The following is a 19,345-nucleotide window of genomic DNA, read 5'->3' on the forward strand; positions in this document are numbered from 1 at the left end:
CCTTCTGGAAGCTCTCATATATCTGTAGTTTCTATAATTTTGGCACTCCTCTAACTTTCCCCTACTTTAACTATTCCTCCAATATTTTTTAATACTATTCTATTTACCCAATTTCTAATCATGGAGAATTTCTATATAGCAATCTTCAGCTCTTTTCCTTTCTTTGGATTAATATCTGTCTCACATACTTTGAGCTGATTACCTCTGAAGGATGACTCTCAGATCTCTAACTCACATCCTTTCAAGCTGAAATGTTGCACTTTCAACTTCCCTTGGGACAGCCTGATGTAGAGAAACTGGGCATGGCATATTCATCACTCTCTAATTTCATTTCTACCTATTGTCAGAGCATTTAACAAAATCTGTTCTTAAGGAGACATTTTTAAAATATTTTTTTAAATGTTTATTTTTGACAGAGAGAGACAGCACGTGCATGCGCATGAGCTGAGGAGGAGTGAAGAGAGAGAATCAATCACAAGCAGGCTCCGTGCTGTCAGGCAGAGCCTGGACATGGGGCTCAAACCCCTGAACTGTGAGATCATGACCTGAGACGAAGTCAGACGCTTAACCGACTGAGCCACCCAGGCGCCTCAAGAAGACAGGTTTTAAACCATCATTTTATTTATCTTTGTTGTTGTTACTGAAGAACTTCCAAGTCACCCTATTTAACAATCTTTACCTTCAACAAAGCTCCCATTTTTCTTGACGGCTTTATAGTCTTACAGTTTTCATCTCACTAACCTGCCTTTTACCTTGATAACTACAAAGAATTTTTTTAAAAGACGTTGCTTTATTTTTTGTATTTTATTATTTTTCATCATTATAAGTGTACTCTTTAATTCCTATCACCTATGTCACCCTCTCCCCACCCACCTCCCCTGTAGTAACCATCAGTTTCTTCTCCATAGTTAAGAGTCTATTTCTTGGTTTGTCTTTTTTTTTTTGCTTTTGCTTACTTGATTTGTGTCTTAAATTCCACATATGGGTGAGATCATATGCTATCTGTCTTTCTCTGACTTATTTTGCTTAGCATTATACTCTCTATCCAAGTTGTTGCAAATGGCAAGATTCCATTCTTTTTTATGGCTGAATAATATTCAGTTTATGTGTTTGTGTGTATTTGTGTTTTCTTTATCCATTTATCTATCGATGGACACTTGGGCTCCATGAAGAATTTATTAAAAAGATACTTCTTGCAAAACTTTGTAAAAGTAAAAAGATCAGTGGGGCACCTGGGTGGCTCAGTTGGTTAAACATCCGACTTCAGCTCAGGTCATGATCTCACAGTTCATGACTTCTGTGCTGACAGTTCAGAGCCTGGAGCCCACTTTGGATTCTGTGTCTCCCTCTCTCTCTGCCCCTCCCCCACTCACTCACACTCACTCTCTCTCAAATAAATAAAAATTTTAAAAAAATGAGTGTTTGCCAGGGGTTGGGGGAAGAATGAATAGACTGAGCACAGAGGATTTTTTGAAAATACTCTGTATGATAATGTAACAATGGATGCATGCTTTATACATTTGTCTAAACTCATAGAATATACACTACCAAGAGTCAATCTTAATGTACACTATGGACTTTGGGTAACTATGATGTGCCATGTAGGTTACCAGTTGTAATAAATGTACCACTCTGTTGGGGGGTGGTGGGAAATATCTCCTTCCTCTTAATTTTGCTGTGCATCTATAACTGCTCTTAAAAAAATTAAGCCTTTAAATTAAATTTAAAAAGACTTCAAACCAAAACCTATCTAAATTAGTGCAGATCCAGATTGTTACAGAGAATTAGTGAAGGTATGGAGCTAGTTTGCTGGTTACCACTTAACAATGTTCCATCAAATTAACAAATACTCATGTACTATTCCCATATCCCCTTCATAACTCCCATCACCACACTACTCTATACTTCATCTCCCTGGACTCCTCCATCGCTTCCAAAACTTTCTACTCTGCCCTCTTAGAATCTCCTTCCATGATAGTAAACTTTCTTATATTCTCAAACCATCAATAAATTCTTCCAGCATCTACTTCCTTGCTTGTGTGTACCTCCTATACCTTTTGTCCCAGGACTGCTTTTCTTTGTAACCAAATCCTAGGTGCTGAGTTATACTGGACATAACCATGCAAATTTATAAGCTTGTATGCCTATAAATTATGATGTCTTATCTCAACTTGGTCCCCAAGGTTATATATTCTTTATCAAATCATCCTAACCTTTGTCACTCTCCACAAATCTTCAAATACTTCATCTTATCACTGACTTTCAGCAAATCACTTCACCGTAACTTATCAAAGAGATTAAAACATCATTGATATTGCCCTGAACTCTGTTATTGAACTAATGAACCTACTGTATCTAAATTTATCTTCTTTTCCCCTTCCCTCCTATTATTACGATGAAAATAATGACTCCTCTCTGTCTACAAATCCCTCCATCTTGGCTCTAGACTGCACATTTCCAAGACCCTCAGACATTTCTCCCACTGATTTAAAATTTTTCAAGTACTACCATTACTTTTCCCTCTATTCCTCATACCTGTTTAGTACAGAGCATGATTAGTTTATTTGTAATATAAATTACAGTTATGAATATAGAGTACTCAAGACTGTGGATTCTTGAGATTACAGAGCACTCTGCTTGTCACTGTTACAATGACTCTATCCTGTGCATACTTCTATTTGCTTAAACCTTTAGCTAACCTTGGGCGGTTTTGTTTATTTTCTGCTTAACATCTTGGCTTCTTTGACTCCACACTCTCCTAGTTTTCCTACTACTTCTCTAGCCACTCTTTCTTAGTCTCCTTTACAATACCCTCCTCTGCTACAAGGTCTTTAAACTGGCTTTCCTTAAGACTGCTTCCAGGTCCTCTTCTCACACCAGGTGCTGTTATTGGGTGATCACAATCATTCACACTGTATTTTGCTACCACACTTAAGCTGAAAATGTTTATCTCCAGCCCAAACCTGTACACTAAGTTTTAGACCCATACATCAAAATCTTCAGGATGTCTTCATCTGAATGTCATAAGGTGCTTCTAACTCACACATGAAACTAAACTTACAATCTTCTTTGCCACCCCCCATTCTACCTGCATCACATAAAGTTCCTCCTTGTAGAGATCCTTATCTCAATACAGGCATTATCACAGAACTGGTCAACTCACAAAGCTGAATGTCACTTCAAGCTTCTCACCCTTATCACTTCCTTATATCCAAATATCAAGTGCTGTCAATTCTACCTACTAAATATCTCTCAAACGTTTCCACTTCTCTCCATTTCCAGTTCTATGCTTTCCCAATATAGGCCACTATGATTTCTTACCTAGAACACTGCAATGACTTCTTCACTGTAGCCATAATAATCTTGTTAAAATGTAATTCTGGCAATAAGATTCCTTCACTAGACTGCTTACTGTTCTTAGGATCAAGTGGCTTCCTGGCCCTGGTCATCAGTCTCATTTGTGGCCATTCCTCCTTTGAATGCTAGCCTCCAACCACACTGAAAAAGGTAGAAAAGGCAATCACATAGCACATACTCTTTACTCACTGGCTAACTGGCTAACAGCTACTCATCTTTCAGGTTGTGTCTTTATTTTTTTATTCTTCTTTCTTCTTCTTCTTCTTCTTCTTCTTCTTCTTCTTCTTCTTCTTCTTTTTTGAGAGAGAGTATGCAAGTGAGCAAGGGGCAAACAGAGAGAGAGAGAGAGAGAGAGACAGAGAGAAATGGGGCTCACCCAAAGCAGGGCTCAAGCTCACCAGAAGCTGGGCCAGCGCTTACCTGATGGGGGGCTCATGCTCACCTGATGTGGGGCCTGAACTAACCAACTATGAGATCATGACCTGAGCAGAAGGGGGATGTTTAACCCAGTGAGCCACCCAAACAGCCCCAGATCGTGTCTTAGATATCACACCTTCCTTGACCCACAACTACCACAAATTTATGTTACCTGAGCATACTATTAGTTACTTTTGGAAAGTACTTACATTCTCCATTTTAACTGGCCACTTACTTTTCTCTTCCTGGTCCCCCAACCCTGGCTATTAACCATTACAACTAACACTCGGAGTTATGCTTATCTTTTCCAATGTTTTATCTCCGTCATTTGAAACATATTCAATAAATATTTATTGAATGACAACAAACTTTAGAAGTGATGCAAACTTAAGAAAAGCCTATACCACAATAGGTGTTGATTCCACAATGTTTCATATGCAAAGTTAACAATATTTGTATTGGTAAGTTGTATAAACCAAAAATTAAGAACAGTGTCTTCTAGAATTTTCACTAGGAGCTACATATATGAAGCATATATATTAAATGTAAGTATACTTTGGTCTATGCTGCCATGTTATGGCCACAAATATCTTGAACAAATCATCATTTATTTCCTTAGTTTTCCCTTGCTAAATAATGTTTCCTGTGGGTTCATAAGGATATCACAATTGACCTTTATTTGCCAGAAAGCTCTCTCCATTTGTTCCTTATGGAAATTTTGATTTGGGTCATAATGAAACAAAAAATGGAAGAAGTGAATTTTAAGAAGGATTTCAAAGAAGGAGAGGTCAATAAAACCAAAGGAAGAGAGGAGATTATACTGACTTTTTAAGCCCTAAAGGAAACAAAATTAAAGTACTAAAATAATCAGGGGATAAAACAGACTTCATACATTACAACTTAAGACACAAGGGAGAAAAGTAGATGGAAAAAAAGATACATGGAATAATTATTGAAGGAATCAAAGTAAGTGAAGGAACTTAGACTGGTAAAACACAATTCATTCATCTGTTAGTTAATTCAGTAGTGTCCACGGGCCAATAGGTATACCATAGTTCCTGCCCTCATACAGCTTACACTTAGACAAGGAGACAAACAATAAACAATGAAACAAATAAATGTAGGGTTACATTTAAGGATGAGTGCTGTGAAGGATTCAAGAATAATGTCAGAGAACAATGGCATGTGGGAAGGCCCAGAGTTTAGAACTGGCTTAGCACATCTGATCATGCCCAGACAGGCAGGACAGCCATGAACATCATGGTCAAGAGTTAGGATTTTATTTTTAGTGCAATGGAAATAAATGGAAATACAGCTTTTACCACTTAAAAGCTGTAAGCCAGGGAAGGAAGATTTTCTTCCCTCCCTAAAATGACTCCTGCTAATTATAATTAGAGCAAAGGCAGGGTTTAAAATAAGATAACTTAGACAGCATCCTATACTTTTGTCAGGTATCTTCCCAAAACAAATTCATCTTTTACTCAAATCTAAATCCACTTCTACTATATGGAAAACAATATTAAAGATCATAATAGGGCTGCATCATTTTATTATACCAACTTCAGTGAACTATTTTAATTAATACCAACTCATTTAGCAATAAAGCCAGGCACTCCCTTGTAGTTCTACAATTCTATGATATTATAACAGAAAGAAAAGAAGACTGAGGACAAAAACAAAATTACAAGAGTCAAAAATGGAGTAGGCAGGATATTCTGAATGTCTTGGATTTTTTTTTTTTTTAGTTAGGTTACTAAATATTTTATCCGTGAAAATAGAAAGAAAGCTTTGAAACAGATATTATATAAAAAGCATTACATTAAGTAATTATCTGAATACTATAAAAGCTGTAAGTAAGAAGGCATATAAAATTGAAGCTAAAAATTCTGGCAATATGTAACAAAGTGCTATTCTCAAAAGAGACTTAATAGAGGAAAATGTTCTTTTCCTACAATGAATAATCATGAATAGTTGAACAAACATTTTGGGTTTTTTTTTAATAGTTTCAACTGAATTACAGGTAGCTTGCCAATTACTAATTAATGCCCTTTGATCAAAGATCTTGAAATTTAAAGTAGTAAACTATGTATATGACCAAATAGGGCACAGAGAAAAATGTCATAATTTCTATGCTATTCTCTATTTGAAAAAGAAATTCAAGCAGTTAAAAGTTTGATTCCCATGGAAAATTCTGCATGTATATATCCAAACAGGTCTTTTTTCTGATCTCACCCACCTTCCTCCACCATCCATGAAAATAAACCAATGAGAAACCGTTTTCTCTTTATTATTCCAATTATGTGGCTATTATTATTTATCCTTTCCAGAATACTCAGGATCATTTAACTCAATAATATACTGTTTCTTTATAAATGTTAAAATTTCAGTTTTGAGAAATTAAAGAACTCATTTGTTTACTTATGGAATCTGTAACAGGAATTAAAAACAAGACCAAAAACCCACGCCTTGCACACAGGGAAATCACTGATTAAGTCCAGTGCCTGACTACTTACAAAATGAGTCCTCCATTTGCCATAAATTCCCTGGTGGGAAAAATGTGTAACCGGCTTCAAATACGTGGAGAACCCCATGAAATACATATATTAAAATAAACAAACATACGAGAAAGGTGATGATTCTTCAAATAAATATGACAACCCTATTAAAATGCAACACATGTTTTTCTGCTAAAAGGAAATCTGAGAAGATGAAATAGATGCTTCATATAAAATATTTACATATACAATGCACAAAACCCACTACGGTTAGTAACCTTTATGGCTTTCAAGAACTAGATATTTACATATCATTCTTTCTGCATGTGCGTGTGCGTATGTGTGTTTTGTATATATTTTTAACAGTTGACAGCTGTTTTAGAGCATACAGAGATGCCAAGCTGAATGAGGGTCTTGATTACTTCAAGATTAGCTATCTAAAGTTTCTATTCATTTTAAGTGTTGTTAGTTGGAAGAGTCATTAGTCACTTCCTTGTCTCATAGAACATCAGCATACATTTACATTGTTAATGAACATTTGGGGTAAATGAATTAATGGCACTTTTAAACATCAATTCAGTCCTAATAACTTTGTATGTCATAGAAATGTTAGGCTAGGATATAAACGAAAAGCCTTTTCAGTAAAGGTAACTACTCATTCCTGCAAACAATAAAGGATAAAATTAATTTAAAATGTTTTTTAACCAGTTAAAAAAAAAATAGAACCTCAGTGTTTAATGAAGTAGGCCAGGAAAAATGTGCGCGCGCGCGCACACACACACACACACACACACACACACACACACACACGCTGTTCTAAAATAAGCACATAAATCAGAAAATTTTGGTGAAATTATTTTATATACTTATCACAAAAATATTTTTTCTTTTAAAATACTGACTTGTGAAATAATTTGAAGTGGTTGTGAAATAATTTGACTTAATTATTAGTGTTTCTTATAGGTATTATGTTTAAAAAATAAACATCACTAGGAGATGTAGTATTCTTACCACTGAAATGTTTAAGATGCTGAAATGAAAATGAGACAATAACAATTTTTTCATATGATCAAAACTTTAAACAACAGTCTTTTTGTGACCTTTTCATAAATGCACATATGAAAATAAAAAGTAAAATCACAAAAATAAGTTGTAAGGCAAATTATATCATTTTCATCGAAAATAACAATGGAATTTGTATGACACAGAAGGCAGTAAAAATGCACAAAAAACATAAATGCACTCCATAAAGTCAAGGCTTAATCACTAAAGAAATAACCACTTTAAAACATCAATCATTGGTTTTAAATTCCCAAAACACAATAGCAGACCTTTATGCCAATACAGAAAAAAAAAAAAAAAAACTGTACCTGAAGTATACAAAACACATGTGAATCACTTTGACCAGTTATGATTTTTTAAAATCAATCTCATAATCCTGATATATGTACGTCATGACTGAAAAATTTTAAGTAGTTACTTGAGTCAATGAATCAACCAAAAACAAGGATAAGGCTTTAGGAATCTGCATAAACTGCTTCCTTTTAAGATACTATATTATTACTAATATTGAGAAAACAACACTGAATTCTAAAACATACATATTTGATAAATTTTGATAGGGTAGACCCTGAATACAGTTTACTTTTAACAGTCTCTTTTTAACAATTTCAATGCATGGATCTTTAAAAGTAGGACACAAATTTTAATTAGTGGTGAAAAAAAAAGAATCAGACAAATCTTTATCCTGGAATAAGGTCAACTTGCTTCAAAAGACAAAAAAAAAATCCCTGCAAAATCAACACCAAAAGCTAGACTTCTTTAAAAGATGTTTGACAAAGGCCATTTTGATTTCAACATCCTTATGCTGAAGTAATTATTTAAGATCATGATTTTTTTTTTTTTTTAAAGAATGACGGTGCATTAAACATTTGGCTAATGCTTCTGTCTATAATTGAAAGTTGATGTTTTGTGGTGTTCATTACTGTCAGAGTGCTCTCCACCTATCCAGGGAAGTGTGCTTCATGCTGCCCTGCTCAGCTTCATCTAAAGAATTACACACATAAGGTAGGCAGAACTAACTGGAGGCTCTCTGCTACATTTCCCAGTAACCATAGAATGTATCTGCATACAAAACTCACCTCCAGACTTGTTTGAGTAACTTGACAAGGGGTCAAAGCCCACTTCCTGTTCTTCTGGCTGCAGAGGATGTCTAGTTTCAGATAAGGAATGATACATTGTGAGAACCGGACAATGTCACTGAAAGTGACTACCTGGGAGATTTAAAAAAAAAAAAAGGAAAATTATACTTTTTCTTTTTGCTATGACTGGGAATAAATACAACATTGAAATGATTAAATGAGCATTACAGACATTAACAAGTTTTCCACAGGCTTCAGGGTCTGTTACAACACATTGGCAGAAATATGCAAAGAAGTGAAAACTGGCACAAAATTTCCATTTCAATAATTTCTCCCCAAATCTGAACTTCCTTGGTAACCATTACCTCAATGTTCAATCACACTTATTTTCAATAAACTTCTGCACAAAAAGTCAAACTAAGTTAAATCACCGTACCATTTATAACATCCTTTTGTTTCACTGCTGAAATAATACACATTTACAATAGAAACTTTCAAAATACAGAAAATTTAGCAAAATAAGATCATTCATAATTGTATTAACTAAAAACACCCCTGTTAACATTTCAGTTTATTACACATATCCTTTCTGACTTTGTTCTGGGCATTTAAAACAAATTTATTTTAATGCGATCTACCATGTTAAATATACTGATTATATAAATTATTGTGGGTATTTTCTACCCCATAAAAAAAGACCATATTATAACTTCAAATGGATCCCTAGTATTCCATTAAATAGCTATAACAGTTTATATAACCAATTCCTTATTAGTAAACAGAATGCTTTCAGTTGTTCAACACTATAAACAGTTTCCCAATGAATATCTTTAGTAATATCTCTGTGTCACATCGATGATTATTGCCTTAAGATAAATTCTTAAAAGTGTCTTTGCTGGACCAACACATGTATATAAAAAAATAATATTCTATGATATATTTTAGCAAATTATGCTCCAGAAAGATTTGTATACAGAACAATTCATTCCCCTGGACCCTCATTAACAGAGGGAATGGGTAATTCATTTTACGGACGAGTGTGATAGTCAATTTTTATATTGCATTTGCTTGATAACTAGTGAGATTACTGAAGATTCATATGTTTTCTCTGACATTTACTTATTATCTTTTGTGGATGGAGTTTATTATTATCATCATCTTCATAATTTATAAGCATGCTTTAAATATGAAGAATATTAAACCTTTGTCATGTGATACAGATATTTTTCTGAGTGTGTCTGTCTTCAAATAACATGGTGTTTCTGTGACATAAGTAACTTTTTCATTGCTATGCACCCAAATATATCTATATCTACTTTATGACTTTTACCCCTGGTATTACTACGTTTAAAAAGGCAAAGTTATATAAATAACCACATTTTTAAAATTGTTTTGAAGGTTTTTCTCCTTGATTCTGATTTCTATAGACAATGCCAATTTAAACAAAGATATTTTTAATTATTTTTACATGTTTAAGCTACACTACTTGTAAATTTTCTATGTCTATGAGCTACAGATAACCTTCTCAAGTCATAATCTTCCAAAAATATAAACTGGGCTCTAATTTTCATCCAAAATAATGTTAACACATGAAATTTTAAGTTTCAAGAGAGGGGAGACATGATAGGAAGAATAAATGAAAACTGATGGAAAAGCAAGACCAACCAAAATGAGTACATAATTTTACAGGATAGGGCGACAATTATGGAGGAAAGTTTCCAGAAAAGCCCATGAATATACAAATCCTTTTCTTCCCAACATAAAATGCTCCTCTATCCTGCTTAGTTTCTCCCTAAAGCTCTCACTCTGTAAAATACTTAGTACATTTTCTGAGTTTTACCAGAACCCTCCAACTCTCACCCACCCACATTCATAATGGTAAAAAATCCTCTCCACCTTAGATTGTGGCTAAAACAAGAGCAAACGGGTAGGCAAAACCAACACTAGACAAGGCGGAAAACTTTTGTTGTCAACATACAGTAAGAATTTCTAAAGCCATAAATCAAATCCTAAATCCATAAATCTAAACAACTGTCAATATTTGCTTCTTATGTATGCAAACCAATCAACATATATTTAGCACTTACAATACAGAAGGAATTCTGAGGAATATAATGCAGTAGAGGACAGGAAAAAGTAAATGATCAGTTACATATACTATAAAACAGAATCTGATGAATTTTGCTGATCAAATGAATAATCAGATTAAAGTCCTCTACTATGGAGAAGAGCCACCAAACTCAAATGTCTGACGGTATCAGGCAAAAAACATTATTAATCAAAGTTAACATCTATTGAGCAATGACTATTAAGTCACAGACCACTCTAAATGCTTCATGTATACTCATCATTTCATCTTCCCAACTATCCTACTGACATACATTCATCACCATTTTACCAAAGAGAAAACAGAGGTACAGAGAGATTAACTAATTTGTCTACAGTTACAAGTAGTAAGTGTTGAAGCCAGAATTTGAACCTATCTTGTCTAGCTCCAGAGCTCACATTCTTTACTCCTGCACTATATTTGGCTCTTGGACAATGAGACAAATAGACAAAATACAAAACAAACTGTACAAGAGGATGGGATCTGTGAACAACTGAAACACCTTTACTCTGCTTCAACTTTTTCAAGAAAGCTAGAAATCTAGAATTTTATTTGAAATCTCTTTAAACTGTTGGCAAGTAATTCAAACTAGAAAACAAAAACAAAAAACAGAAAAACAAAACAAAACAAAAACCTGTATAGAATAAACATTTCAAAAGCATATTTGACCCATGGATAACTATTTTAATGTTAAGATTCATATTTTGTTCCATACATTTTGTTCTACTTTTGAAATTATTAAGGAAAATGTTTGAAAATGTATATTCCAAGTTAACCGCCAGATTTCTATAAAATCTCTTTAATATCCTAGACATGTTTTCATATCATTACCTTAATCTCTCAGTTTTATAATACATTTCCACTATTAAAGACTTCACAAACTTAAAATATACAAATAAGGGGATTTCATGTACTTCAAACTATGAGAAATAAACAACTAGCAAACGGATATCAAAGCACATTTTTTAAAGGAACATTAAAAAAACACCTTTCTGTAGCTAAAATGAAATACTCTAGGGGCACCTGGATGGCTCAGTCAGTTAAGTGTCCCACTCTTGATTTCGTCTCAGGTCACAATCTCATGGTCAGGTTCTGCACTGACAGCATGGAGCGCACACGCTCTCTCTCTCTCTCTCTCTCTCTCTTTCTCACCTTCCCCTCCCCTCAGCCCTACCCCACACACATGCACTCACTCTATCAAAATAAATAATAAACTTTAAGAAAAAATACTCTAGGGGCAACTGGATGGCTCAGTTGGTTAAGGGTCTGACTCCCAATTTCAGCTCAGGTCATGACCTCATCATTCATGAGTTCAAGCCCTGCACTGGGCTCCATGCTGACAATGTGGAGCCTGCTTGGGATTTTCTCTCTCCCCCTCTCTCTCTCTGCCCCTCTCTTGTTCATACTTTCTCTCTCTCAAAATAAATAAATAAACCTAAAATGTTTTTAAAAAAATACAACATGATGACATTCATACATTCATTCAAGATTTTAGAAGATACTTAAGGTCTTTTGGCTCCTTAAAGAAAGTTAGGTTCAAGAAGTCATCCACTGATTTTTACCTTTATTAATAATTCTTTAGAAATTGACAACTTGGTTATAACCAACTATGGTTATATGGTTGTAACAAAAATAAAAAATTTACCAAATACACCAGTCTACAACTAGTCTATATAATCAAGGATCCACCATATTCTAATTTATTATGCCTGTAAAGATTGAAACTGAATCACTGAAATTCTTTTTATTCAAAGAAAGCAAACTGATTGAAAAGTAATAATGAGTTATTTTCAAGAACTCTGTTGAAGAGGGGCACCTGGGTGTCTCAGTAGGTTAAGCATCCAACTTCGGCTCAGGTCATGATCTCACAGTTTGTGAGTTCGAGCCCCATGTCGGGCTCTGTGCTGACAGAGCCTGGACCTTGCTTTGGAGTCTGTGTCTCCCTCTCTCTCTGCTCTTCCCCAGCTCACACTCTGTCTGCCTCTCTCAAACAAGTAAACATTAAAAGAAAAACAAAAATTCTGTTGAAGAAAAAGTTACATGATGTTCTTTTCTTTCAGTTATGGATTTAAATAATAATCTGGTTGAAAATTAACTTATTAAACAGGTGCTGCTTTGTTTTTCATTGTCCTGTTTTAAATACAGGGGCTATTTTAGTTTTCTAGAATAAACAATACTTAAGTGCAATGGTTACTGCTATTATGATAATGTTATAAAATCACAATGCAGTGTTGCTTTTAAATGTGAAGTAATTTTCTCAAAAATTTTCCAATTTGTGTTTTGTGACTATACCAACTGCAAAAATATTTGACTACCACAAAAGAGAGTATCAAAGGTTTTTAAGCAAATGTGTCTATATTTATTTTAATCACTATATTGAATAGTATTTTTACTTCTAAATATCAGACCATAGGAAAATATTTGATAAAAACTCAAAGAATTAACGGAATTTTTTTATCTGAAAATTTTAAGATAATCACTATTAAAAGTCAAATTGGCATAAACATTTTGAAATGTACAATTCACCATTACATCTTATATTTGTGTTACAAACATCGACTTCTATACTTGATATGCCTTAATCTTCTCTACATAACAGGTAGACAGAGAGGAAGTATATAATGACCACAAATATGTACCTTAGTAAATGACCACTAAAACCCATAATTGATGGATTTCAGTTTTCTTAAGTAATGCCAATCTGTCTCTAGAATTTTCCTGGAAAAAAAAACCCTAAGAATTTTTAAATGAAGGCAATCTTATTTTTTTTTTAATTCAGAAACCACAGCAATATAACCTTCCAAGACTTGAGAAAGGAGATATCCCTTCTTTGCTACATTACTATAAATAACAGTTAAATTTTCTCCTTCACATAAACTTAAAATTCACAAAACTCAAAATTGGTTTTATTGCTATCCTGTGGTCACAGGAATTGACACATTAGGTGGAAACTGCTGTCAGCGCGGAGTCCAATGTGGGGCTCAAACCCACAAAACCATGACATCATGACCTGAGCAAAAACCAAGAGTTGGATGCTTAACCAACTGAACCACCCAGGTGCCCTTCTAAGACTAATCTTAAGGACAGTTATATTGGCTTTATGATCTGGTTCTTGCAGTATTAAATCTTAGGATAAAAGTGATCTGACTGAAAGAAGGGAAGTCTTGTGAAAATAGTTAATATTTAATGAAAGGGTAAGAATTCAGCACTAAAGCTTAGAGGACAGTTTTAAAGTATAGTAATAAAATTTCAAAACAAGATTATTTTCCATGTAAGTGAAGCAATACAAGCATCAGGTGAAAACTTCAAACTCTTAGCATGGTACAGACAAAACAAAAGGTTAGTTGAATAAATTTTTTTCCGTTAAAATGGTATTACATGAACAAAGCCTCTAGAAAAATAATTTATTCCCTCGGAGTCTGAAGTTCTATGCATTTCAGTGTATATTCATTCTTTCAAAGCTTCTAATACACAGGCAGAGAATTAGCATTCTGAATTGTGTCTTCTAAAGACATCCATATTCAGAAAAGCTCATATAAGCATACTTCATTCATTTAAATTCTTGACTGATGGTAAACTTAAAGTCAAACACTGAAATGACAGAGTAATATTACTTTACATAAAGATACCTCCTATAAGAAAAGCATATCAAAGAGCTTAAACGAACTATTTCCAGAACACAATTATAAAAGAGGGAGAGGATATAGCATGAATAAGTATCGGTCACAGCACGCATTTACCACGATGGGTGTATAAACTAAAACATGACATCATGGCTATAAAAGCGACAAACTTTGATAGAAGCTATATTTTCATAATTAAGAGAGAGAGCATTTAAACATTATCTATAGAATCTTCTATTAAAAAAACCCTTTTAATCAAGGTAAATTGATTAAAAATCAAGGCAGCTAGAGGTAAATTTGATGGTTGGGAATAATGATGTTCTAAAGTCTTTATCATAAGGCAGAGAAGGAGGTGGGAAAGGAGTAAGGAAGAAAGAATGAAGGAAAAAGAGAAGAGAGAAGGAAAAGAAAGAGAAAGAATAAAGTTCCATTTTAAAATCCTGTCCATCTTTAATGCAAGAAGGTTACATTGGACTTTAAGTTAATTAAGTATTAAAATCAATCATCTGAAAAGTCTTAATATTTAATATTGGTTAGATTGTATATCAAAGTAGTTTTATTATTTATTTACTCCAAACCTTTCCAGAATACTTCATCTGACAACAGGGGGTCTGTTTCTCACAAGATAAATGCATTTACAATGCCAAATAAATTATATATAAAAGCATTTGTCTTAATACATGTCATTCAATATTAAATATCACTCATTGGTAAAATCCTGAAAACGTAACTCACTTTTAGCAACTACACATCTGAACTATTCAAGTGTTGCCAATTAAACAGGCAAAGAAATACAGTAAGGGTCTACATACTAAGAACAATGATCAAAAGAAAATTAAAATTGTAAGACTTAATTCTTACATTTTCCAGGTTACCAGAACAAGATGTTTAAAGTAAACAATCCACTATAAAAATACTAGATTTATAAATAATACGTATAATCAGAAATAAGTACAATATATGAAAGCTTCGCAACTGGGCTTAAATAATTGATATAACAAAATAAGAATATATTTGGCCTTTTGGGGTTCCCTGGTGGCTTAGTTAGTTAAGCATCCAAATCTAGATTTTGGCTCAGGTCGTGAACTCACAGTTTGTGAGTCTGAGCCCCATATCAGGCTCTGTACTGGCAGTGTGGAACCTGCTTGGGATTCTCTCTCTCTGCCCCTCACCTGTGCTCGCTCTCTCTCTCTCCAAGTAAATAAACTTTAAAAATATATATATTTGGCCTTTCAATATTCAAATGCTATAAAGCAATAGCAAGTGGCAGTTGTGACTATATAAACCAAGAGAAAACCTAGCATTATAAAAAGTTAAAGTGGCCTAACAAAAAGCTCTTCAGGGTATATCCTCATTTGGTTTCAGAGTTCTCCAGAACGATGCTCAAGATGCAAAGACTGGGAAAGCAAATTAGCCTAGTGACCAAACCTTCTGTTATTTTACAGCCATACAAAAATACTTCCAATTGTTACTGTCCTCATTTTATATCAAGAACACCTCTAGCCTTTAAAAAACTATTTACTCAGGCTTTCATAAAATCAAGGTAACTCTAACAAACAATTAGGAGTTCAAGAAGAATGAGCAATATTTGAAGAGAGAAAACCTTTTTGAAATGTCAGCCTTGAACATCAAAATTATACAGAATGATGAGGAACTAGGCTTATATTGCATATAAATATGAGAGCATATTAGGCTGCATTTAATTACCAGTTCAAACAACAACCTGATCTAACCTTTGACAAGTAAAATAAATGTTCTGAATAATTTAGCTAAAGTAAACATTTGCTGTTAATGCTAGCTAATTATAGTAAGATCTGGAAAGAGAAGAGGAAAAGAGATGACGAAGAGAAAGGGAGATGGAGGGTTGTTTTTTTTTTTTTTTTTACCATTGAGATCTGCAACTCTTCATTGAAACATTATTTTCAATGAATTTAACTCACATAAACGGGGAAACCCAGTAGAATACAGTTGCTTTATAAATACTCATATAAAGAAATATTTTAGTTGATTACAGATTTCATTCTTTCAGTCAGTGAAAATCACCAGACTACCATGGAGATTGGAAAACTAGGTCCAGATGAATAAGCGTACCTCCACCCAACCCCCTTTACCCAAGGAGCTCAAAGTTTAGTGAGGAAAGAGCCCAGGAAATAAGTTGCCAGATTTAGCATTAAGTAATTGAAATTATTAATTAATTGAAATAAAATAAAATAAAAATATGGATGCCTAGTTAAATTTCAATTTCAGAAAACAACAAAAGACCTGGAACATACTTATACTAAAAAGTATTCATAATTTGTCTGAAATTTAAATTTAATTGTGCATCCTGTACTTTAGCTAACAATCCTATCAATAGATAAATGAAAATGAATATCTATGGGAAAATATGTGCAATGCTCATTATAGGAATCCCAGGATTAAATGAGATCAAAACTCTGAGAGTAAGATTCCCAAAAAACTCACCCAAAAGCAGTAAAGTGTTGTTTTTCCAGAGCTGCTATCTGATTACTAATGGGAAAGACCAAGATATACTCTTCAAATGCACTGACCTGGCCCCACAGAAACTTGTTTTTCAAGTTCCCTAAGTAACTGCAAAGAAATATAATAATAAACAAATGAAAAAACCGACTACTTAATGGAAATCATCAGCTACCAAATGCAGAAAAATGAAACAACCCAACAAAAATCCAGGAGCCACTGAGGACCCTGCTGAATGGAGACAGAGTATATGACTATTCTTATAGTGAAATTATCTTTACCCCTAAGGAACATAGGTATATTTAGGAAAAAAAAAATACAAAGAAAATTGAACTTTGTTAATTTGCTGAGACCAGTCTTAATTCAAATATATGATATTTTCATTCTTTATTATAAATAAAATGTTAATAAATATGCATGATATTGCATAAGAATCTAAGGTATGGTAAGCTCTGAGTGTGACCTTAAATTTAAAAAAAAATATTCAATAATGCATAAGGTGAAGACATGTTATTCTCCATACAAAAACTGCTAATTTAACTGATTGGTGACTCCAAAATTGATTAGCTTATTTGCTCATGGAGTAGGAGCTTCTATATATTTGAGCATAAACTTCAGTATGAACGTAAAAATGTTTCAATTTATAATAGAAGATCATCAGTAATAATAGAGACAAGAAAACTCCAAGTTTCCAACTTGAGGCCATATAAATACACACAGGTTTTCTGTAATTGATAGCAGAAAATGATAACCACTTAAAATAGTAAAACTTACCGTAAAATAATGAATTTGAGCCTGACTGGAAAGTGATAGGACTTAAGAGTCTCTGAATTTTTGCTTCTCCATTCAATTGTAATGGTTCCATCTTTACCCAAAAAAGATTTCACTTATGTACACATGTGTAACTTCTGTATGTTTTCTAACACCGAACATTATGGGCCCTCAAAATGAGAACAAAACTGTTTACATTTCATTTTTACAAGCAGGTAAGTTTAAAGCACTGATAAGATGAAAGATGGATAAAGAAGAAAGGATTAATTATAAAAAACAGAATATGATATAAAAAACAGCGTTTACATGATATCTTGATGTCTTTACAAAGCATAAGTTCTATGGCTACTACGAAAGAATTTTTCAAGACACCAATGCATACTAAAAAACCAAAATAATTTCATGAACACTATATAAAACAAATAAAGGCCTTGAAACGGTTGATGAAAGAATGCAATTAACAAAATGGAATAAATACACAAATAGTAACATGGGTATACACAGGGCCAACAAAGAGGCTACACAAACCCTACCTCAACTGTCAGAGAATTTTACTAGCAAATATATATACTCCTTCTTATTGTATATATACTGTAGCAGAGTTCAGTAGTATACTTCCCCTGAAATTTCAAAGAATATCATATAAATGGTTAAAAGGTAAGTACATTAAATTAGACTTACCTAATTCTTACCATACTGATTTATTTTTTTTTCCAGCCATGTTTTCAGATTTAATATACTCTTTTTAAGCCTTACCATACTGATTTAAATGAAACCCCTGCACAATTTCTAAAATTTTGATAATGTTTGCCCAAAATTTTTTGCAAACATTTAAAGGGAGCAAAAAATTTAAAGGGAGATTACAAACTTCATGCCACGCTTTGCCATTTGCAAAACAATGACACAGCCATTCAGAATTACAATGTGCTATTTACATATTGACTTAGAGAACTGAAGCTTTGAAAACTGTTTAGGGCCTAGAAGTTTTATCTTAATTTCTAAAAAGACTAAACAGGATCAAGCAGTTTAAGTGACATTATCATATAGTAATTTTTCCTACAAAAACTTTTGAAACCGGGTAATAATTTCCCCCACAAGTCCAAATATATTCACTTTCACTTAAGTACATTTTCACAAAGTCTTCCTTAGCAAAAAAATGTTTTTGTAACTTTAAAAACCATAAATACATAATATTTTAAATTTCTAGGATTTTAAATCCTAGAAAACTCAAGCAAAAGATTAAGATGGCCAGTTTTTTTTTTTAATATAGTAAGACGACTTTGTCCAAATACTATGAAGCTCTAAGTTTTCACTAAATATTTAAGAAAGGTCACTAATTATTTAAATGCAATGAACGAACATAAGAGGTCAAAGCAGTAAACTTATGTAATTTAATTACACAAATGCACTGGTATCACCTTTTTTCTTACTCATATTTGAGAAACTAATACTTTGCCTTCTAATATGATATGGATTATTTCATATGGCATGCACATCCTCTTGAAACATCAAGATTATTCTTTACAAAATTTGGAGTGTTAGCACCAAAAAACATGTATGAAAATTAAACTATATTTTTTAGTTACTACTAGAATTTAACAGTGGATTATAGTGACTGAAATTGATGTATTTCTTTAAACCATCTCATTTCAAAATTATCTTATTAGGTACCCTATGGAAGTCAGTGCAAAACAGCAATCGTGAGCCCCCAGGTAGGGCACATACATATATCTATAGTTAAATAAGCAACCAAATATAAAAATGGATCATGAAACAATTTTAATGAGAATAATATTAACACAAAACTAAATTTTGATATCCTACCTTAACATTTAATGCAATCTTATTTTGATGAAAAACCTAGTAATTTTAATCTAGAGGTGAAATTGCCAGATCAAAATTGTTGCCCATCTTTAATTCTAACAAAATATTGCCAAACTTCTACCCAAAGTGGTG

General features: G+C 33.2%; 1 protein-coding gene across 10 annotated transcripts in view; it reads right to left on the reverse strand.

Annotated features, from left to right (window-relative positions):
- The window catches only part of TBC1D5 (TBC1 domain family member 5), a 530,924-nt gene that overhangs the window by 328,805 nt on the left and 182,774 nt on the right, over positions 1–19,345 (reverse strand). For 8 of the 10 annotated variants that reach the window (XM_027061904.2, XM_053221496.1, XM_027061908.2 and 5 more), the window contains one exon: positions 8,411–8,542. In XM_027061904.2, coding sequence (XP_026917705.1) covers positions 8,411–8,507 — 97 coding nt within the window. In that variant the 5' untranslated portion in view covers positions 8,508–8,542. The remainder of the gene's footprint in view (positions 1–8,410; positions 8,543–19,345) is intronic. The other 2 variants (XM_053221498.1, XM_053221499.1) reach the window with 1 other exon arrangement.

This window comes from Acinonyx jubatus, chromosome C2 (assembly GCF_027475565.1).
Source record: "Acinonyx jubatus isolate Ajub_Pintada_27869175 chromosome C2, VMU_Ajub_asm_v1.0, whole genome shotgun sequence".
Classification (NCBI taxonomy): Eukaryota; Metazoa; Chordata; class Mammalia; order Carnivora; family Felidae; genus Acinonyx; species Acinonyx jubatus.